A 23,816-nucleotide genomic window follows, 5' to 3' on the forward strand; every position below is an offset into this window, starting at 1 on the left:
CAGCTGATCCAGGAATATAGACAACAGCTCTAGCTTCAATGGTTTTTCTTCATAGGGACATTTGTGACAGAGTGTATGTGTACAACGTCGACTTGACATTTAAAACACTGAAACATCTATGGAATTGTTAGTCTCAAAGGTTATTGTTATAGTAACTCAGTATTTATGTAAACACATGTAAATTTCTGAAAAATGTATTTTTGACAAATTTCATTTTGTGTAAACTGAGACATTGCAAACCTGTGTTTCTTACATTTTTTCCAGATGCACCACCACATGGTGTATTGACATTCACCAGGTTCAATGTTTATAAACACAGGGCTGCAATATTCTGTGTGAAGTGGTTGTTACGATTGCCTATGTGATTGGTAGTGTGTTATATGTGAACAACAGTGTTACACTGACGATATCCTGACATCCTCCAACCTGGTTCACGTGAACTGTGGCTCTACATGGCCTACTGTGAGACTCGCCATTTTCTCGCCAATACTCTAGAGGAGTTTCTTTCAAAACTGTTTTACTTCCTTGATTTTTCTGGAATTTGGCAAATATCCACTGTACATATTATTTTGATTTAAGTTTGTGTCACAATCTACTTACACATCATGCATCATAACATTTGCATTATTACAAATAATTATCATACTAGAAAAGAATGTAATGCTAAAGAGCAAAAGATTAATTTGCTGGAATAACATCTTTAAAAGAAAAGCATATGGTCTCCTAAAGCTTCATATTGACTCAATGCTGAGATATTATACACATTTTTTTTCCACATGAGCTCTATTTATGATTTTAAACAAAATGTTCAAACAATTAATTATGTCCTGAAGTTCTTGCACTTCACCCATAACCAGGTCAAGTAATGTGAACAGCATGGTCTGATTATAAAGGCTGTCACAGGCTGTCTGTGTGAGAAGAGTCAAGAACATCACTCTTTACGCTCATCTGAATAGATCATACCAGTGATAACCATGATAACCTGCATCAGGACTGAAATATAAGTGTCAGTAAAATGGACATTGAGATAAGGCAGCAGTGAAGGAGACGTGTGTCTTGACACATTAGGGATGCTTGTTGCCTTAAAGACCACCAGAAGCTACCTTTAAGACATCTACCTGTCTACATCATGTTGGTGATTCCAGAAAACATTTATCTCTGCTGGTTACAGATGACACCTGGAAGAAGACACTAATTGTTCTCACTCTGCAGATACCTACATCTGCTTGTTCATCCAACTTTTCTCGCCTGGACACTACCTCAGCAAAATATGTCACTAGACACTAGTTATTAGACTGTCATGCTCCTTTACCGACAAAACCTTTCAGAGATCTCACGGTAACCTCTTTTGACACTACCATGTATCCCTCTGTCCCTCAAAGACACTACCTAACTGACATCTGCCTGTGTCATCCATCAGACACTACCTAAATGACATCTGCTTGTGTCATCCATCAGACACTATCAGAATGAAATCTACCTGTGTCATCCATCCGTCACTACCTAAATGACATCTACCTTTGCCATCCATCAGACACTACCTACATGACATCTACCTGTGTCATCCATCAGACACTACCAAAATGACATCAACCTGTGTCATTCAACAAACACTACCTACATGACATTTACCTGTGGGGATCCATCAGACACTACCTAAATGACAACTACCTGTGTCATCCATCCTGCCTTAGCCTCCATTTTATGCCACAAAACACTACTGTGTTCCCTGACAGATACAGCTTTTTAGAGATCTTCCTGTGACCTCTATAGGCACTACCAGATCTGCCTGTGCCTTCACAGACACCACTTGCATCATCAATCCTGCTCAAATCACTGCTCTATGCCACAGGTGCTACCTAGAAGACATCCCCCTGTGACTCAGCTATCATCCCCTGTACTATTCTCCCCTTGCTTACCACTTTGTCCTGGTCAAATATTTCCACGACGATGGTGGGAGGGTCATCCACTATCTCCTCCATGAGTCCATACACCTCCACCTCCTTGATGATGAGCATTTCATCCCATGTCGGGCTCAGTGTTTCCTCTATCACCTGAGTGCAAGCACTCTGGTCAGCAAAGGCAATACGAGCAAATGGATCCGACAAGCCAGAAGCATCTGAACCAATCAGCTGTCTTGCTTGGTACATGTGACAACGCAGTTGGAACACCTGCTTTTCTGCAATGGGCAAAATATTCAAAACAGTTGAAACAGTGATATCATAAATAATATAATACAGTCATTATTTGGGAAAAGCTGGAAGAAACTGATTATGTAACTGGCAAATTTGTTTATGAGATGATTTCTGCCTTATGTTTTGTAGCTATTAAATCAGCTATTAGCTGTTTTGATCAAAGTGTGGTACCTTTGTAGTGCACAAAAGGTGGTGGGTATCCCTGAGGTTTGCAGGACAGCTTGAGAGGCTTGGTCTCCTCATAGCCACCTGGAAGGCCCTTCAGATAGTCCTTCTTGTGTTTGGTTAGACCCAGCCACAGGTACAGTTGCAGCTTGGCCTGGATGTTCCATCCGGCCTGACCCTCGGCCTTCTTCCCTGGCAGCTGTGGACATGAACACAATGAATACAGGTACTTCCATCATTTGAGGACCATCAAGTAATGAGGAATGTGGCCATAGCTTAGTAGTTTAGCTGCTGGTTAATGTTATTCTATGACTGTCTGTTTACATATGTGCAGTAATTATATCAAGCAGGGACTTGGTGTACTGAAAAAGTATACTGACCCTGAGAAGCATAGTCTGGACCTTGCCACAGAACTTGCCCCTTTCCTCATCAACGATGGAGTAGATGATATCACGAGACTTCACTCGCTGGTATGCAACACGCTTTTGCCCGGCAATCATCCACACAAACATGTCTGGCACTGCATGCTGAGGCTGGAAGACAAAATAACAATCAGTTTTGGGCAAGGGAATGACTATTATACCTTTACTGTGTCTTACAAACAGTGGTAAAAACATCCTCATCTGACAAGTATATACCTCATTCATGAGATTGCGGAGTTTAGCAAGGTACTGGTTTGCACTGCGCAGCTTCTCCCTCATATTGGTCTTGGTTACTGTGGCCTTCATTGTCCTGGCCAGAGTAGACTGCTGATCCTGAAAACAATAATCACTGTAAAGGCTAAGATCATTATTTTTAAATTTTGTGCAAAAATGCTCATTAAGTTCATTTATTGACAAATCTATGTTTTCATTTATTATCACAAAATAGGTTAAATTCAAAACATTTCATTTCCAAATTCATATTTAACAATAATAACAGTGATCAAGCCACTACCTGCATAATCATAACAAAAGCACATGGCAATGTTTATAAACAGTAGGTCAGGTGACCTAATTTGCATGTCAGTCTGCCCTGGTGGCTACCTGAGTGCACATCCCCTTGCAGTCAACAAGGTCACACCATTTTGAAAATGTTACCAAGTCCATGTGGCTACACAAGATGTGAGTAAAATTTTGTCATATGTCCTATATAATTGCTTTCAAGAATGTTTAATGTAATGAATAATTACCATTATTGTTTTAGAAATGTTTCTGGTGTGAAATGTGTAATTTGAAGGGAAACTGACTGTAAATTTGTATGTTTTTGTTATTTTTATTATTTTCATGACTAAGCTTAAATGAAATGTGTAAAATGGTTTTGGAATGTTGTTTAAAGACCTAAATAAGTAAAATTATGTTAAATAAGGTTTGTTAACATTTGTATATGAATTTTGATATTTTTGATATGATCTGTAGTACAGAGGTTCTTTGTTTGTTTACTGTAGTTTTTAAACCTCGCCATACTTGTTCAACGCCATACTGTTATTGTATAACGACTGTACAATGATGAAACAAAAATTATTAAAACCTGTGGAGCAAGTTTCAAGTCTTGTGTTCTTGCTGCTGCAATCATATAAACCTGAATAGTTCATCATTCTCAAAGACAGTATGCTAACTCAAACTTTTGATGATAAACAACATTGAGATATTACTATTGGAATGATTTAAGAAAAAAAGGATCAAGAAGCCTAACTGTACCTGTACACTGACCCAGTATATTTCAATATTTGCCAAATTTTAAACAATAACAGACATAACAGTCTTGACTTTTCAAGATAAGATCCCACCGTACCATTTCTCTGACTAAGAGCTTGTGCCTCTCCTTGTCCAGCTTTGTCTTGGCAGCTGATCCCCCTGCTGTGCCTTTCACCAGAGATACAAACTTGGAGCACCCCTGTCCCAGCTCCTCAAACACCCCCCTTAGACGCCGCTCAGGGAAGGGAGTCTCTGACTTGATCATGTCCTGCACCTCAGATATACCAGCTTCCTGTAGAGGCAGACATCACATACCACAGTCAGCAGGACACAGAAACAGGCTCAATATCCTTAATTTGTATATTGACAAGGTAAAGCAAACTTTGAATGCTATCTTGAAGGGATATCATCTTAATATAGTTAATCTACTGGTACTACATAGTCCTGCAGTACAATACATTTGCTGCTGTTGTTTTTATATTGGACATACTGAATACACACTCACAGAGTCAAGTCAGACCAAAACTTAAACGTTAATACTGACATACATAGCTTGACAACTGGCGAATCTTGTGGTAAAATAACCTGATTGTATTGTGTGTAGAAGTCACACAGGTGAATTATGATAGGAGAAAATATTCCCTGACCTACCAGTTTCTCAACAACTTTCTCTATGATGTTGCAGTTGTACATCCGCCTGCGGTGGTCCTCAAACAGCTCCTTGATGTACACACAAGGCTTGTCCTCATAGTAGGGGAGATGGTAGTAGCACTTGTCACGGGTCACGGGCTTGGTTCCGGGCGTCATACTCTGCCACTTGGGTATCTCCATGCGAGAACCAGACTCATCTTCCGAGTCACTCTCCTGCTCCGGCTCATCACTATCACTGCTGCTGCGACTGTTGCGACTAGGTGGGTTGTAACCATCCAGCACATTGCCTGCATTGCCTGGGGAAGGGAAATTGCCTTACATGATAATAATGGACATTTCATCAGAACTTGTATCCATGTACTTCAGCATGCTCAAAGCGCAAAGACATTACTACACTTGTTATCCAATATGCCTGTAAAACACTATAAGGTTGCCTGACTTTATCCCAACTGGTACCCATTTACTGTTGGGTCATGAAAGGCAATTAATTAGAAACTCACTTCGCTTATGTGAAACCATGTGTCATATGTGCATCACTGTAGGGCAGGGTTGAATTCTAAGAAACACCCAGTAGTCAAGCTGCAGTGAGTCAAGTCATACACTACATAGTATGACACGCAGAGCACACTATGAGACCATCTGACATAATTGGAAACTCAGAACAGTGATGTAACTCTTCCACATGGTATCAGCCTGTATCAGTGGCCAAAACTGACAGGTGAGGATGTTTACTGCCTGAAATATTTGTAGGTTCACCTCAATCATTTTGACTACATAATCATCTTGACCTCGGTGGTTGGGAAGGGTTTTAAATATGATGTTATTAATTTGACTTTTGTATACAGGATGAGAATACAAGCAGTAGCTTTAATAAAAGGAAATCTGGCAGTTCAAATAAACTGTTTGAGCATGCTGGTTATATGCTACAAATGCCATGTGCGAGCCATTACTTCAATGACATTCATACAGTATCAGGCTTACTTGATTCAACCTGGGTAAAATTATGTCTGAAATACTTAGAGTTATCTTGTGACGGCAATGTTGCCAGAATCTTGGGTTTCCTCATGAGACATTCGTTCACTTACCAATACTGATTTCAAAGTGCACAGGTTTGTCTCCAACTTTCTTCTCTATCATAGATGCTTCAAGGAAGCAGCCAAACAAGAAATACTCCTCTGGTCTACCTGCTGCATTCTGGGACAAACAATTGACATCATAGTTTGAAATTTGAACATTCTGAAGATAATAAACACCATTTTACCTTGGTTCTATATTTCCATATTTCACAGATTATGTCTTCAATAATACCAGATAATTCTTTTTGAATTGCACAGATGCAAGTGATTGTTCCAGTAAGAAGTTGTAAGAGTTTACCTCTGAGATAGGGAGGGCATTTTCAACATCCACTGTAGCAGGTCCACTCTCCATGCTCTCCAGGATCTCCATCTTTATGGCAACAAGTAATCTGCCCCTGAATGACACACCTTGACCTAATCCATCGTTGAGGTGAGTCTGTGATGTTAGGAGCTGGTAGTAGCGGGTGGCACCATACAGGTTTACCCAGCATGGTCCAAATGTTGGCAGAAAACCTGGCAGAAACAAATGACGTCAACTCCTGGAATTACTGGTAACATTGTCTAAAACTGGCAGAAACAAATGACGTCAGCTCCTGGAATTACTGGTAACATTGTCTAAAACTGGCAGAAAACCTGGCAGAAACACCCAACATCAGCTCTGGTATTATTGGTGGCACTGTCTCAGATCATATGACTGGAACTAAAACTGCCATTAAACACAGATGTTCAGATTTGAGCTCAAGCTGATGAAAATGTGCCTTGGAATAAATATAGGAGCTCAGAATAATGTGACATAAAGATACGTCTAATACATACATGGACACAACATGAACATAAAACTGTTTTAGAGGTCCCTTTCAAAGCTGTTGACCTTAGCTACCTTTTTCTCCTTCATTCGATATGTGTGACAGGTCAATGAAGTGGGTGCCAATGATATCATCATTGACACTGTCACTGTCTCTCAGTTGTATTCTGATGCGTCGACACAAAGGGGGAAACATTTCTGTGAATACAACTTGCTCATTCCAAACAGGTTCATACGACCCTTTCTTGATTGATGTTCGACCCTTGAAAATGAAATTATATGAATGATAGTTACTTAAAATATTAATTCAATTAAGTCAGTAGTTCAATAAAAGATAATATTACTACATCATCCTTGGGCACTGGGTACACTATACACAGTCAGTGTTCAAGAACCATACAGCATTCATCTACACTTAGACACCTACTCATCTACTCACCTAAGTGATGTGACAGGGGCAAATAACAGGATAGAATGGTCAGGCTTGCTGACTTGGTTGGCACATGTCATATTATCCCAATTGCTTAGACTGATGCTCGTGCTGTTGATCACTTGACCGTGTGGTCCAGACTCAATTGTCTACTGACTGCCATGATATAGCTGGAATATTGCTGAGTGCAGACAAACTAGAAACCAAACCAACCAATCTGCTAATGCATGGACATTGACATGGGACTGATACTTGAAGCTGCTTATTGAACAACATGGCCTGTCATCCATTAAACATAGGACTTCACTGCATCTTGACTCACCTTGTGTCCAGCAAAGGAAACCTCAACGTAGGGATCCACAAGGTCCTTGCTTTCTCCAGTGAAGGCTTTCTTGACGTTAGCCATGATGCCAGTGTTCATCTTGGGCAAACCCTCTGCTCTGTACACCTTCACATAAAACTTGGCCCGTTGTCGGTCAGCTGGCACTCCATCCGGCAGTAACAGGTTTCTGTACAATAGGGCGGGGGAGTACACTGGCATGTTAGACATATTCCAGTTTGATATCTTCCTAATGCTATCTGGCAGTTTAGCAAGATCTGGAGGAGCATGACTTGATAATGCCCTTGCTATAGTGGACAGTGTACAGTAAAGATAGAACACCATGTAAGGATTGATTGCTTCAGGTACACAATTGATAATGAATAGAATAGCAACGTTAACAGTAAAGTCAATTTAGAACACATAAATCATCTGCATGACTTACGCTTCAATATCATCTTCATCTTTGTCAGATTTTGGAGGAACCTGCAAAAAGTGAAACAAGTAGTGAAATAAAAATCCTCATTTCCAGGCAACACATTCTCTTAACAAAATACACTAAATGACTGTTATTTCAAAACACTGAAACTTTGAAAAGAGTTTTCTTGGAGTCATGAACTTCTCTGGTACAGACAGCTGTACATAAATGTTTAAAATAAATGTCACAAAAAATTATATGCAAGGCTCTGAGAAAGTATAAACGTTTTACACAAAAAAAAGAGATGTGAATATCCATTTAAGAAATGTCCTTTATCATTTTTCAGATTAATCTGTCCCCATTCACATATAGAATTTGATCATAGATTGTATTTTCATTACTGACAGATACATGCACAACTGTGTCTAAGGGTAGTTCTTGGGCAGGGTTCTAGGTGGTGCACTCTAGAAAGCAGTACACAAATAGCTGGATGGCTGTAGTTAGTCACACATGCACACTTGACCTGTCGTACTCATGCAAATTCTAAATACGGTAAATACAAAGTTTGGAATATGGCTCATCTTAATGTAGCAAGACATGGATCAACATGGTCTGAAATCTTACATCAGAGCTGACATTTTATTCACCCACATTACGTAACTCATGTATCAGGGTGTTCTACAAACACCTTCCTTTTTATGTCTTGTGGAAGAAATAACTTAAACATTTTCAACACAGACAATAACATTGTCATGTCAACACACATTTTCTGTGAAGCCAAATGAAAGTCACTTAAATCTAGTCTAATATGTGTTAGGCTGTGCATGGCTGCCATTGTCTTTCCCTTCTTCAGCTACTTAATGACACAGATGTGTGATGTGCTGATTTAAGTTATCAGCCAGTATACTTATAAAATACAGTTATCGTGTTTAGCTTGAATAAAAAAAAATCAGCTAAGAGAAAGGAAAGACATTTTGTCTACACAAGTTAGTGTTTGAATGAGCATTGTTACTGATGGACAACTGAACACTGTTAGTCTAAGCTATGTGACAACTTACGCAGCTTCGTCTTATCTGTTTGGGTAAAAGTTGTATCATGTACAGTGTGGACCCATAACACCAGGGTAGAAAGGTATGGGATACATTGGAACATATACCATGTTTCATAAATATCAAATAGTTTCACCATTATGTAAATAATAACATACACAGGGATATGTGCAAGGGCCTATAATGAAGTGAAGCATCCATAAAATATCAACTTTATACATGGATATGCGTTCCCAGAATGTGTCAAATATCTTCATTGAGACCACACTGCCTTTTCATTCAAAAGGATTAGGTAATACTCTGACATCTGTAAAATGGCCCAGTGGAAATGGTCTTCACATATGAAGGTATATCTTCAAGGCATACATTTTCATGAACACTGAAATTCTGCACAGGTCCACTTTGAGGGACCCTATCATCAGTATGGCAACTTTGCTGCAGGTCTACAGTCCACCGTGAATCATAATGTGCACACAGACAGTGATATTACATGTAGATTCATAAGAGGCATATGAGAAAATGTGAAGTGATCAGTGATTTTTCTTGGACCATGATGGACACAACATGTAGATTGTGACATATACAGGACAATAAGGAAGTGTACCTTCACAGAGTCCCCTTTACCAATGACAGCAATGTCACACTTCAAGTAGCCCTTCACTCCACCATTGATATCGTCTGGATCAGTCAGCATAGCCCACTTGTGGTAAAACTGGTGGTCTACAGAACAGAATAGCACCATCACATACAAATGGCCACAACATTATAGATATGTTTCAACTTATTAATCTTGATTATTGTAATATTTAATCAATGTCATTACTGGATGTTGAGATTTATGGTTAAAAAATAGCTTCAACAAACATGAAAGTATATGATTTGACTTCAACATAATCAATGCTGGTTAATTGTTAGAACACATTGTTGGTAAATTTTATAAAATAAGATTTACCTATATGGTCAGTCTCATACATGTCTGACAAATCAAAACATGAATATGTGCAATCTATCATAGTTGATACTTTGAGAATATGGACATCAAATGCATCTGTTAATTTTTAATGTGTGTTAGTGTGTTCATCCATTTTAATGTGTACTTCTCTACCTGTCTGAAGGAAGGACTGTAGGACAGGTAAGACCATACAGAAAAATATGAACATGTTTTCAATTTAGGGAATTTAATTTACAAAATCTCTCTCTATATATAAATCCTTTCATAAATTTTCACACAATGTCTTTAAGAAGCACACATTAATATTTGATATTAATATGTGCAAACAAACTTTTCAAAATGATAAAATGTGAAAAAACACAGAATACCTTGTGGAGTATATGTACATATAAATGAACACATTACATCCTGTAATAACAAAATTTTCTATTTGACAGATATGGTGATACACAGAAAAGCCTCATATTTCATTTTGATAAATTGGTTTCTGTCAACATTTTTAAAACAAATAAACAATCAGTTTGTTTGTTCTTTTTGTGCTACACAATATTTTATCTATATGATGGTGGTTTGTACTGAATCTGGGCCAGAGATCCCAGAGAGTGACTATAAGCACATTGACCTATCTATACAATAACAGGTACTCAACCAAGTTATAATTCATTATGGCCACCACCTCTTATGACAGGCACATGCTGTTTGTGAACCTGTATTCCTACCCAGAACTCCCATGGGTGTTAAGTGCAAGATTCAGGCTCTGATGTGTAACATGTATTAGATATGACTATAAAATAAAGCTTGGTGATGAAAATGAGTTTTCAATTTACCATATCACTCTATCATTAAATGAAATCAAGCCATAATGGAAATATAGTTAGTATATGAAAAACTGCAACATGGCAAAATTTGAAATTTTCATTCAGAATAAATTTGATTAAACAAACGTGCAAGTAAAATTTTATTTGACAAATGAAAGCCTGGAAAAGAAGCGAGATACCTTGCTGGGCATACACAGTGGCAACATCTAGTTTATAAGTCCCAAGAGGCCGGTTGGAGCGAAGGAGTCTGCCAGACTGACAAACCTGATAGAATGGCATGCAAAGGCAAAACAGTAGGATAGAAACATTGCCATCAAGCACAAAAATGGCTCTGGCATTGTGTGATAAACATCAGAAGGACCAGATTAGTGGTAATGAAATGTGAGATGATGGGAACTCGTAAACAATGACACAAGTGGATGTAGTTAAATACAAACTAACTCAAATCAGAATGTGCATGTATTTAATGGATTGTTTTGTACTGTTTATGCTATGTTTTGGATACAATGGACTTGTTTTTTGGATGAAAGTTATTTCTTATTTGGAATGAATACACAATATTTTAATGAATGGCTGCATGGTGTTTTTCTTGTCTCCCCAGTTACTCTACAAGTTAGAATTGTTTCTTCACATACACAATTCAATATAACTATTTTTATCAGGATACACATTTTTTTCTTATTTTTGACCTGCCAAACTAATAATTTCTTAGAAGAACATTAACCATAAGCATAGCTCCAGGTATAGTCTGTGTGCAGTGAAAACACACAGATGAATTTCACTTCAAACAAAAAAGTAAATAATATGAAGCAAGATTAAGATTGCGATTCATCACAATTTTACCTTGCCAGTTGAACACTTAAATCTCTGAATTTTATTCAGCTTAGGATATTCAACAAACAACCACAAAATTTGCTATTATTTGTTTGTTTTAAGCTTAGTAGTTGGAAAAGTGAAACAAATGCATGTGCAGTGAATGATGAGCATCAACTTAGAACAACCCTTCTTGTTTGTAGTGTTTCATTTAATGTGCATACCACAATACAAACCCAAAATAGGGATCATTTGTTCAAAATCTTCTAAGTTGAATAAAATTCTGATATATAAATGTTAAATTTGCCAGAGTAAAAATATGAGGAATCTCAAGTTTACTTTCATTTTAATAAATATATTTTTTTGCTCAAAGACAAATTCACTGGTTCTCTTTCACTGCAAACAGCTGTGTTGCAAACTGTTACATCCATGTAAACAAGGATACTGTTGTCTTGAGTTATCACATGAGCTAAGGAATACTGATCAAAGAGCAGATGTTTGTCTTGACATTATGGAATACTATTTGTTTCTGTGGTCTGTTACGTCTCCTATCTGATCCTTCCCGATCCACACACCATACGATGCTGGCAGCAGTAGATATGGGAACGATGCTAGGTCATGCTAACATTGCCATAATAAAAAAAAAATACATGCTTGGGTTTGAGGAAGGAAAGGGGTAAACAAGTGATAAATATATATCTGTTCATGTCTTCTTGAAACCTGGACTTCTTGTGGGAATATATGTGAGCAAGTATTTTTTTTTAAATTCCTGTTGCAGATATATACTATTTCAAATATAACAGTCTCAACATTGTGTACCTGCACTATAACAATACTGTTTTGAATTGACGCCAAACATACAAACAAATAATTTTACCTAAGATAAATAACCCAAAGCCCAAATAAATGAAGAAAATGTAAAACAAACTGGAAACCAATCTCTAATATCAGTGTCAACGCCTGGGTTAGTTGTGCATGTTAATAACTTCTAGATCATGCAAAAACTCTACAATGCACTTGCTCAGCAAGGAAATGTTTACTTAAAGACCATTCATGTCACTAGTTTCTGGATAATATATACTGTTAACATGAGCTTCCTTGCTAAACAATTGCAGCTAGAAGTTAATGGTTAAAAAGATAAGTATGTAAAAAAATGGATAAAAAATATAAAAAAAGGACTAGAATACATAATCTACCAGGTGCCATGTATATTGTGGAGACATCTAACTTGAAACTGCCTACAATGGTGCCGGAACGGAGGAAGTTACGAGAATGTAGCACCTAGGTAGATAAAGGAATGGTTAACTATTGGATTGCTTGGCTCTCCAAGGCTGCACATGCACACATCATGGTGGGTTGGTATCACGGCTGTTGATGGTCAAGCACTTTATCTCATATAAGTTGCTAGACTGTTGCTGATATTTTGGCAATCAACACTATGGAGTCATTGGCATCATTAAAAGAATTTATTTTACATAGTATTCAGATATTTTTTAACTTGTTGCCATTGACTTTCCAGTCTAACACATTATACACAGATATGTTCTGATGAGATGAACAATGGGATATATGTACAGATCATTGTAACTTGAAGTCAAGGATATACTATAAGATGCACATCATCGTTTACAGTCTGTTTTAGAACCATAATACCTTTCAGCATTCAAAGAGTAAGGAAACAGTAAAACAATCAGATGTAATATTTCATTAGGAAGTTATAATGATCTGTAAACAACATGATATCAATCAATGAATCAATCATCCGATAAATTTAGCATGATTTACCATTATTAAACATGATGAAGAGAGCACAATTTTAATCATCAAAAGCTTAGTCTTACTGATATTAACTGATTATTACAATGACAAATCTATGAAAGGGTTTGACAAAATCATTATTTAACTTGCAGAAAACAGAACGCTGACATAAAAGCCTACCGTTAAAGTGACAATTTTGTCAAACAGCATCACAGGAGGCAGGTGAAAATCAAACACAAAGTACTGAAAGAGAAACATGCATGTAGATCATTATATTAAAGATCACATACTCTACGGGGTACAAATACATAAATCGTTTATTGACATCATTATAAATGAAACCCCATCATTAAAACTACTTATTTCAACATTTAATTATCTTAACTCAACCTTTTTGACAACAGTGCACAATTCTCTCCCACAAACTAATTTCAGCAAATCAGAGTTGGCTTTTTTTGCCTAACATATACTTCATAGATTGGTAAAAGGAAATCACTTTTAGCAATTAGAAGGAATATTATGTTCATTCGTCATTTCCCCCCTCAACCCCACCTTCACCCCCACCACCCTGCCTTTGTTATCTGAGGACAAAAATCCACATAACAAAAAAATGGTTTGGTTTAACCTTGGTAAAAATAAGAAAATAACATCAAAGTTGCATTGTATCAATGGCAATGTGTCCTAAACAATGATTGTTCCAGTTGTGTATGTTTCTGACTTCTAGATTGGATCAAGGGCATCTTGTCTTGTTGTTATAACTAGCTTGCCTACCATACAACAATGGAGTGCACACAAAGGTCATCATCCTACCTCGTTGTAGTATGGGCAGTTGGTGGATTCCTTGACACTCGTGAACTTCTTCTGGTCCCCCACCTGGACACAGACTACTGGGTCCATGTTCAACCCTGCCAGCTGACGGGCCTCAATAATTGTGATACACACCTTGGGAAAATATGTACATTGTTAAAAACTTACCAATCTGTTGCTACAAACATTTGTTTATTCCCTTATATTTACACATCACTGTTTTAATTCTGTAAAAGTAATACTTGATATGCATGAAACAACATTCACATCCTAAACTAACAAGAAACTTTATGGTAACATGAAGTTCTTCCTGTGATTTTCATGTCTGCATGCCACTACCAGCTAGTGTAACTACAACACTAGAAGCAACTCAAGTCATGACCATCTCTACTCCAGTGCTCACATCATGAAGATCAACTGTCATCTGTAATGATTTCACATCTCTAGGTTGAGGGAACAACATAACCTGGTAAAGCATGAAGTACTTACTTGGAAATCTTGGCTCTTGAGTGTGGGAGCATCTGGAATCACTCGTGACCTCATCCTTCAATGATACAGGAAACAGTAAAGAGTATAAAGGGGTTTCATCATTTAGGACTCTAGGCCCCAATTTCTTGAAACAAACCTAAATATTAACTTATGTTAGAGTTTGCACTTGAATTTGAGAAAAGGACAGAACATGCATTGCCTATAATAAACTGAAATCAAATGTAACTCAAACTTAGGAGACAATTTAAGTTTAGTGGGTAGGCTACTTGAGTTGTTATGGCTTTTTTGTTTCTGAAATGCAGTTGAGTAAGAAATTCATTTGTTTGAAATAGTCAAGCTCAGTTCGAAATTTGAATAAAGAAGTTTTGAGAAATCAGAGAATTAACAATAAACAGAGTATAGTTTCATGATATGGAAGATGTTCCTACCGAGCATAATCACAACAAAACAACACAAAGTTTAATTCCATCTACTTTTTTCCTGTGCCAGACATGGTGATGGTGGAGCCTTGGCTATCTAGACTCTGGCTGTCATCCATGAGTCGCTCCTGAGCTGTAGATGCCAACATGGAGGCCACTTCTGCTGCCTTTGCATCCAGCTCATGGGAGTCTGTAACATAGTGGGGAGGTTAGGCTGCATCAACGCTTGTACTCAAGGTGATATGATTCAAAGTACCTTTTTCTTCAGCCAGTGATGAAGGGAAGATGTCATCCACCACCATGCCAGACAGAGGGCAGTATTCCATAGATTCATGATTATTTACTGGACACATTGGCTGTCATCATGATCACATGAAACAAACTGATTACAAGGTAAAGGTCAGACGTCTACTAAAACTTTGTAATGGAACATACCTTCCTTCACAGCATTACTCTGTACATCTTGGTGCCTTATGTGCCTAAGTATGCTTTCCATATCAACGACAAAATGAAGGCATATGAGAGAGATGTGCACACATGTGACAAAATACAAGATGACATTTTCCGCCCTGGCAGCCTATATATACTGGAGGGATCCTGGAGGCAAGTCCGCAAGTAAGACAACATGAAAGATATGCTGTTACGAAATAGCCAATTAACCACTGCCACCATGGAACAGGTAACCGGTAAGTAGAGCTCATGTGTTAATCATCTTCTCTTTCTGTTTCTAAATATTAGCTACGTAGAATGTTTATCCTAAACATTCAAACTTGACATAATACTTATCATATGGGGGCGATGTGTAAGTTCTAAGGCTAACTCAGAATCTTGTAGAAGATAAATATTCTCTTGAGGGCATAACATGATGACAGAGGCAAGGCCAAAAGGGACTGAGATGATAAAGCTAAGAAAGCACAGGTCTTTGACCTGGAAATTGCACATGCTTGAGGAATTTGATGAAGCATTTCTATACCGAAGGGTTAATACCAAGAGGTATCTATGATGCTGTGCCTACAACACTAATGAAGAAGTTTATAGAGTCTTCAAGTTGGCATCTTGCATGTAAGGTCTGTGATGTCAGTATCACCAGAAATTATCCATACAATCAACAATGTGGTCACCCATGAATATCAGGATTAAACTGATCCTTAGTAACCCATACTTGTTGTAAGAGTCAGCTAATGGAATCAGGTGGTCAGACTCACAGGCTTGGTTAACATGTGTCACTGTATCTCAACTGCATATAGTTATGCTCATGCTGTTGGTCACTGGATTGTCTGGTACAGATTCAGTTATTTACAGACTGCCACCATATGGCTGGAATATTGCTGAGTGTGGCATTAAACAACAAACCTACCAACCAGCAACCAATCAACAATGGCATAAGGAGCACTAGGTACATGACTGATCATAATATTTCTGGCATTCCCAAGGAAAGAAAGTAACTCTGACAATGAATGAAGTTTGTTTGTTTCTAAAGGTTGGAAGAATCTGTCCTAAAGTCTCTCATGATAATCTAGCCCTGTCCAATGCTGATCTAGAAATCATGTTAAATGTTTTGTGACTATGGATGATGCTCAATTCAGTGCTGCCAGCCTATCTCCAAACAAAAAAATCAAAGCAATGGAGACATCTGACATAACTACCAACAAAGACGACAAAGCCTTCCCCATCCCATCAGCTGGAAAGGTTCTTCGATGATGATAATTTCTTAATTGTAAAGCATATTCCAAAACACTCATACAGTAACGTGGCTCTTCATGTCAATTACAGGATTAATTTAAACAAAGCGATGCTCTTAGATCTGAATACTGTGCACTCACACAAATTTGTCATCACCATGCTACAACTGTCCTTATTCCCATTATCACACTTCCCTCTGGAGCTGCTATGGAGAACTTTGAAGTGCAAATAGAAGTTTGAAACTGTAATAGAACCATCCAACATGGCTTGCAAACATGTGCATATGTGGAAAGGAATGACTTATGTGGAAAATTTGTCAGTCAAATGTCTTCAAGCCAAACTTCTGATGCTATTACTTATCAACAAATCTGCATTTAATAAAAACATTAAAAATAACTGCAGCAAAGTAATTATAATGTATTGGCTATGAATTGTCTTGAAATGAATCCAGTGTGTTCCAAGTGACATCTATTTTGACTTGAATATACACCCACTCAGTGAATGTTATGGAAACCTGCCAAATGACCATACCATGCCATCATTCCTGGTAAAGTTAACTCATATATGCTAAACAGGAATGATAAAATCTATCCTTTAGGAAACGGTCTAATTTCTAATCCAGACACAAAATGAAAGCACCGAACAAGTCTTCACACAATACAAGATGTCATCAATTTGCATGATTGTGTAACAATGAGCTTATCCATTCAAACCAGCAGGATTAAACATGAAAGCAGCCATGATAGTCTATTATTATCAGTAGGATCAGCATGTATAAAATGTGTCTGTGCCAAGTGATTCATCATGTTGATCAAAGCTGAGCTACCCTCCTTCCCTCTAGTAATCTGCATAATTGATACAGACATTGTTTTGCCAAGGATACTTCAACATCCAGTTTCCTTGTATGACAAATGTGGCAGCCACCTGTATTGACTAGGCTAGTGTGAGCTCACAATGCTTCTTAATTATATATATATCCTGTGTGGTTACAGAAATACAATCAGCACAACTCCTCTCTTGGGAACTGACTGACGTCATCCACGTACCCAACACCCACCACATAATCAGGCTCCAAGCCTCACCACCACCAGCACACTGCTTATAGTACATGAGAGTTAATCATTGTATCACTTGGACCACATGAAAGTGAATAAGAATCTGATGCAATAGTCGAAATTATTGCTTAATATCAGATGTCAGGTCAACATCATTGTTTGAGACATGTGTTTGAATGGCCTAGATGTTCTTTCAACATGGAATAAGACACTTGTACACATGATTAAAGATAAATAATTTGTTACATATTAATCGATAAGAATTCATATTTAATGAATGTCATCAAAAATGTTTCTTTGATATCTGAAAAATGGAGGAATGTAGAATCAAGACTTGTAAATGGAACTGATTTTTGAAACTCTTTTAGCACTAAGACAGCCATAAGTGCCATGCATTAAGATTACTGTCATACATTAACTTATGACTACCTTAGCACGAAGACAGCTTTGAAAATCTAGGTCCAGTATTCCAAGAAAGAAATATGAGATTTATTAACGTCTGCAGCTGAAATGATAAGAGTAAATGTGAGAACAATGTTAAGTTCTCCACTATCTTGCCCATACCAGCTGGAAGAGTTGACAGGCAGCCATTTCATACCTGAACTCAACACAGAATCACCTTAGAGCTGGTTATAAAAATATGTCATGTCTTAACTGGCTTCCTTCAGCAAAGATTTTCTTCCAGATGTTGCGAGGTGTCATACAATGCACTACTGAGTATCACAACTTGCAGGTAATCCTCTTTGTCCTACTCCTTGTTGGCAATATCTTACTTTAAATGCCACCACGTGTTGTGAAGTCCATCCCCAGTGTATTACCTGAGTCCAGATCATCAATGAGAGCCTGTTTATCATCTTCCTGCTTCTTGCTCATCATCATCTTTACTACTGATGTCAGGTTCTTTGGGCTGTGGTGAAAACAGTTTTTGCACAATATTATTCTTGTCTCAGCAACTTTTTCCTTAGCCATATATAGCTCAATATTACATCATTAGACATCATCGTGAGTGTTTATATTTAATTCTACACCATGATGACAAATATCTTTCCAAAATTTATGGACCAATATATAATGCTCTCAATACTATCTATAAAATTATATTCAACTGTATCCTGAAAATGCAAAGCCACAACAGAATAATCATTTTTGCTTTGTAACATATTTCTGGTGGACAAACGCAGCTAACATCATTACACTGGGGTTTCTGGAGATTCTGCAGCTTTGTAAAGAGAGCTTCCTTCTGATGTGTCATGCAATCAACTCTGTACCTCAGCCATTTACACATTTTCCACTTTGCTTCCATAAAAAGAAATAAAATGCTGAACCTTTAAACTTCACATGGAGGCAAGCTTTCAAGGAAAGTACCTGACTGTGGTAATAATGGATTCCTGTTCCACACTTTGTCAGATTGAGTTTAGTCACTAATATACATAACAAAAGCAGTGAGTTTATTGCTCAATTTACATTTCTTCCTCTGATTTTAAATGTCATGTCACATTCATGCTTTTATTGATGACTAATCCCTTTTGAAAGTGCATAGGCACTTTCTTCATGAAACAGATAATATTAATTTCTGGATACTGTTTTGAAAATGATCATCTGCATTTTAGGAATATGAATGGATATTAGGATATTTCACTAAACCCTAATAAGAAATCAATGTTTTGTTCACGGTCAGGCATGAGGGACATTTATGAAAAGTGCTTACACTTATCATTGTATTTTTTCTTTTATAATACCGATCCAATGTGAAGCAAAAGAAATTTGAATTGCACAGTAAAGCCAGATGTAATGAAATTTGTGGGTTTCTTAAAGAATAGCAACTTCTCCCAACTCGTATCACATTGTCATTAGACCTGAAAGTATATGGATGAGTCAGAAGATTTGTCAGAACATGAAACACAGCTAGGAAAAGAATGCAAATGGCAAAGTAGAGAGTATTTTTAGTGCTGAGACAGAGAACGGTTGCATTATTTCAACTACAACCACATACATAAGCCACATTAAGTTACATATCCTTATCTAAAGAAATGTCTCAAACCAGTTGTTCAAATAAGTATACCAGCCTCAAGTATATAGCAGTCTACAGTCTACACTAGGATACAGCAGCAAAACAGGACATACTTCTTGGGGGATTTTGCTCGTCCAGATGATGCCTTCGATGCCAGACTGAGTCTGGAGCCTTTGAATGAGCTCTTGGAGGGGGAGGACTTGATAGATTCAGAGTCTGGGGGATGAAGCTCATTGTCAGATTTCTGGATGTTCATCTGATTCCTCTCGTCCTCTGACAATGGTCGTCGAAGCTCATCGCTCTTCAGTTTCTCAAACCCTCCCTTTTGCCACATCCCAACACTCCCATCTGGGGCATTGTATGTCAGTTCAAATGTCAGTGTTGTCTGAAAGAAGTATCCAAAACAATCTCTTCATTGGCAGGCAATAAACTTTTATAAAATCACTGCTTGAGCTTATGATGATGTTGCATTGACTCTGCTTTTAGCAGAGATTCCTTGTCAAAGTCCTAAGAGTTTGGACACCTTTATTCACTCACAACGTCAATCATATTCTTGCATACCTGCATTCTCTCAAACTGTACATTCTTAATATAAAATGGATGGTATTTTAAATCAGGAAAGCTATCATCATATTAAGAGAGATGTTAAGCCTTACTCGCATAACCACATTGTTAGCATCCAGCAGTGAGTCTGATATCTTGACATTGCCAACTTCAATGAGTTCCTGCAGTATCATCCGGAAGGTCCCCACCAGTCTGTGAACAAAACACCAGTGTTATAGTAATGTACAGAAAGTACTCATTTCTTCACTACCAATTTTCATACTTATATGGTTATGTATTCATATCTAAAACTATATAGTCACCAGCTTTGTGAAATATCAGTTAGTAACTATCATACTCCCACATATTGCTTGCCATACACATTTTAAACCCATCCATCTTTCTACAAACAGGCCACATTACTGATGTATATTCAGACTTTTCTCAGAATTGCAACCGGTTCCAAACCTAATGGACTGATTAACTTATTACATGATGGTACAATATATCAATCAGGACTCCAAGTTCTTCAGTTTAAAGTTAAATCCTCCATATGAAATATAGTAAATGAGTGTATCAAGGAAAGTTTACATTGACCTGGTATATCTACATACAGACAAAATAATCACTTTCAAGAATCATTTTATAAATTGTAATGATCCATTGTCAAGACAAATACTGTGAAAAAATATGACTGGTGAGATTCAGCCATAGGCTATGAATCATTGATATAATGCTATTGTCTGATACCTTCTTGGAAATAAAAATATTGCAAAAGTCTTGGTGTGAAGAACAAGGGAATGTGATCTATATTTGATGTCAGACGGCACTTGTGTGTTAAAAGTAGCCCAGTACTCCTTCAACCAGGACTGCTCTTTGATAGGCCTGTCAATATGTTAGATAGGATACACAAAAAGAACTTATGGTATAAAGTGTCTGGGTCGTTCAGTCTGCTGTTTCTGAAGTTTCAATTATTCATGGACATTTTTTTGCCTGTATACATAAACACAGCACTCAGCAGTGTAAAGCAGCAGTGTTTTTGTATGTGTGAGCATGTACCGCATCTAACACATACCTGAAGATCAATCACTCATCTTGTTATTGGCAACATAAGAAAAAAGTAACCATATACTGATAAGGATATAACAAAGGTTTGTCATGAAAATGTATGTGCAATCAATTTTCTAATCTATAGCAATGTTGTCCTTCAAAACATGTGCCAACGCCAGGTCTTGATCTATAATTATTTGATCCTTCAGCGCAGGTATCTGTGTGTCTTCCTAAATGTACATTTACATACAGATATTCTGGAACTTTGATGCACTAAGCTGCCAGTTTGGGAGAGATTAAATGAAGAATAAATGCTAATTGATTTCTTTCCTCTCCAAAACACAAGAAAAACAATGTGTATTTGCAATCGTGACAAAGAAAGTTTGATTTGACTCTGAATCGGTCACGAGGGAAATCACACTGTCTTTAGATAATGCTAGTCAAACAACTAGTCCTGGTTTAAATAAAGTTGTCTGCACATTCCATGAATGATGGATGACAGATTTTCTGTTTTCTGAGAAACCTGGCCAGCATGAGGAGAAATAAACACTTGGCTGCCTGGGGCTTATCCATTGATTTCAGTTATGGATGGAAAACTGAACACTAATGTATTCTTCAAGGATCTCTCTAGAAATAAATAGTGTTGTATCATTTCTACAGAGCTGTTAATCAGTTGAACTGATCTTACACCAAGGGATTGAAGAAAGAAGCTAATGATTGATCTGATTATCCCACTGTTAGAGACCATCAAACCACTGAGCATCGTGGCTGTCAATAGGTATGTAAGTACACAGATATATAGTGAGGCTGAGATGTCAACATTAACGTACAATCGTTGATTTGGTCATATCATATCAGGACCATACTCAAGTTGAATCTGTCCCTCTAATAAAGGAATTTGCTTTTCCTATTTTCTTTTGACAAATTAATTTGGAAGGGGAATGAAAAAATGTCATTCTAAATAAATGTTGATTGTCATGGTTGTTGTTGCAGATACATCATCTGACATACATCATCTGACATACATGTGTTGCCCCCAGTGTGGGTAGATGAAGCCTGCTGGCTTGTTTGTATCATCCACTCCAAGGTTAATAGGATGAATAATTTATAACTGTGGCAGTGTATAAATTAAATATGCAAGTACAGAGTCCAAATGCTTAATCGTCACCAAATTAGAAACACATCAAAAGTATGAAAGTTGTCAACCTGAAAATGTGACATTTCACTTACCTCCATCAACATAATCAAGAAATTCAAGGAATTACCATTACAGGCATTGAGATAATAATGAATAGCTTGCTAATAAAAGGCTATAACAGAAATGTCTTGCACATATTAATCATGAATACTAACATGCCTTACACATTGTGTAAGAAAGGCTGTTTGGTTTGAAGTGAATGACTGATTATTGTGTTTGGCCAAGTTTCATCATAATGGTGAAAGGTGTTGCTAAACAAGCTTCTGGCTGCCCACAGGTGCTTGGTATCACAGCTGATAGTTATATATGCCATTTAAACGAAACCTGAAAGCTCTCTTGGGTTGTCACTGTAAAGGTTAATTAAACCTGATGCATCCATCTCAACATCAGCACAGGCATTATAAGTGAGACCATTGAAATAGATTGTTCTTAGAAGGCTTCATGTGGCATGAGAAAAAATAGAGGTCTGAAAGAACTCCCTTGCGGCATTTTGGAAAGAAGTAATTTTCTTCAAGTGTTACTACACAAACTGTATGAGATACTCTGCCACAATAATGATTTTATAGTCAAGCATTTGCAGCACAAAAGGAATCATGTCAATCAAACATAATATGTTTATTAATATTTGATATATCATTCTCATCTAGCTGCATATCGTTAGTCAGTCATCCTGTTGTGTGTAATAATACAGCCTTCAGATACAGTGACACAGTGGGTCACACTTTTTTCACACTTTCAGCAATATATCATACACTGTATCAATGTTGAGAGTCAAACCAGGGCCTTTGGTAAAATGTGTAATAGCTTTGATTACAAGTCTGTGCTGCTTTCCTACATTAATGGGTAGTTCAAAGTAATCAAGTTATTTTATTATTTTATTATTATTTATTGTTATTTATATCTTTTTTAATGTCAGCTTTTTGAGTAATTAGGAATCTAACTAGGAATAATTCATAAAGTGTACTCTCTGCAACCCAGCACTGTCACCATTACCTATCACTGTGTCACTAAACTATCACTATGTAATCAACAATTATGCCTTCATTGTCTTCAGTGAAATGAGTTTGTCTGTGAAATATTATAGTGTCCCATTGCCTATTTCCTTCTGATGTCTGACTTTAACTTTCAGCAATGTTCCCAAACATAAGATAACATTTCTTGATTAATATTACTTGGCTTGAGCAGGCAGTTGAAATATATACCTTTACCATTAAATAAATGTTGTGTAATTTTAAGAGATGTATACATACTTATGACAGACCTTTGATGAAGTAAATATCAACATTATAAGTCGAGTTATATGTCTTTTGTAGTGTCTATCTTGTCATGCACAACTATCATATGGCACATGGTATATAACAGGTATTTCTGGAGAAGCCAGATAATCGTTCAACCAGGTAATGTGAGTCTTGTACTGGAACATGAGGTTTAGACAG

At 37.2% G+C, this 23,816-nt stretch overlaps 1 protein-coding gene across 5 annotated transcripts in view; it reads right to left on the bottom strand.

Moving 5' to 3' along the window:
* LOC137290618 (otoferlin-like) overlaps nucleotides 1-23,816 on the bottom strand; it is a 177,030-nt gene that overhangs the window by 87,039 nt on the left and 66,175 nt on the right. For 3 of the 5 annotated variants that reach the window (XM_067821681.1, XM_067821679.1, XM_067821678.1), the window contains exons 4-24: nucleotides 20,246-20,345; nucleotides 19,703-19,974; nucleotides 18,397-18,485; nucleotides 14,895-15,030; nucleotides 14,422-14,476; nucleotides 13,936-14,067; nucleotides 13,306-13,368; nucleotides 12,564-12,648; nucleotides 9,389-9,504; nucleotides 8,794-8,808; nucleotides 7,763-7,803; nucleotides 7,321-7,507; nucleotides 6,644-6,830; nucleotides 6,062-6,276; nucleotides 5,773-5,881; nucleotides 4,688-4,983; nucleotides 4,134-4,328; nucleotides 2,999-3,115; nucleotides 2,741-2,893; nucleotides 2,367-2,559; nucleotides 1,920-2,179 (exon numbers count right to left, since the gene is read on the bottom strand). In XM_067821681.1, the coding sequence (XP_067677782.1) occupies nucleotides 1,920-2,179; nucleotides 2,367-2,559; nucleotides 2,741-2,893; nucleotides 2,999-3,115; nucleotides 4,134-4,328; nucleotides 4,688-4,983; nucleotides 5,773-5,881; nucleotides 6,062-6,276; nucleotides 6,644-6,830; nucleotides 7,321-7,507; nucleotides 7,763-7,803; nucleotides 8,794-8,808; nucleotides 9,389-9,504; nucleotides 12,564-12,648; nucleotides 13,306-13,368; nucleotides 13,936-14,067; nucleotides 14,422-14,476; nucleotides 14,895-15,030; nucleotides 18,397-18,485; nucleotides 19,703-19,974; nucleotides 20,246-20,345 (3,016 nt within the window). The remainder of the gene's footprint in view (nucleotides 1-1,919; nucleotides 2,180-2,366; nucleotides 2,560-2,740; nucleotides 2,894-2,998; nucleotides 3,116-4,133; nucleotides 4,329-4,687; nucleotides 4,984-5,772; nucleotides 5,882-6,061; nucleotides 6,277-6,643; nucleotides 6,831-7,320; nucleotides 7,508-7,762; nucleotides 7,804-8,793; nucleotides 8,809-9,388; nucleotides 9,505-12,563; nucleotides 12,649-13,305; nucleotides 13,369-13,935; nucleotides 14,068-14,421; nucleotides 14,477-14,894; nucleotides 15,031-18,396; nucleotides 18,486-19,702; nucleotides 19,975-20,245; nucleotides 20,346-23,816) is intronic. The other 2 variants (XM_067821682.1, XM_067821680.1) reach the window with 1 other exon arrangement.

Source organism: Haliotis asinina, chromosome 7 (assembly GCF_037392515.1).
Source record: "Haliotis asinina isolate JCU_RB_2024 chromosome 7, JCU_Hal_asi_v2, whole genome shotgun sequence".
Lineage (NCBI taxonomy): Eukaryota > Metazoa > Mollusca > Gastropoda > Lepetellida > Haliotidae > Haliotis > Haliotis asinina.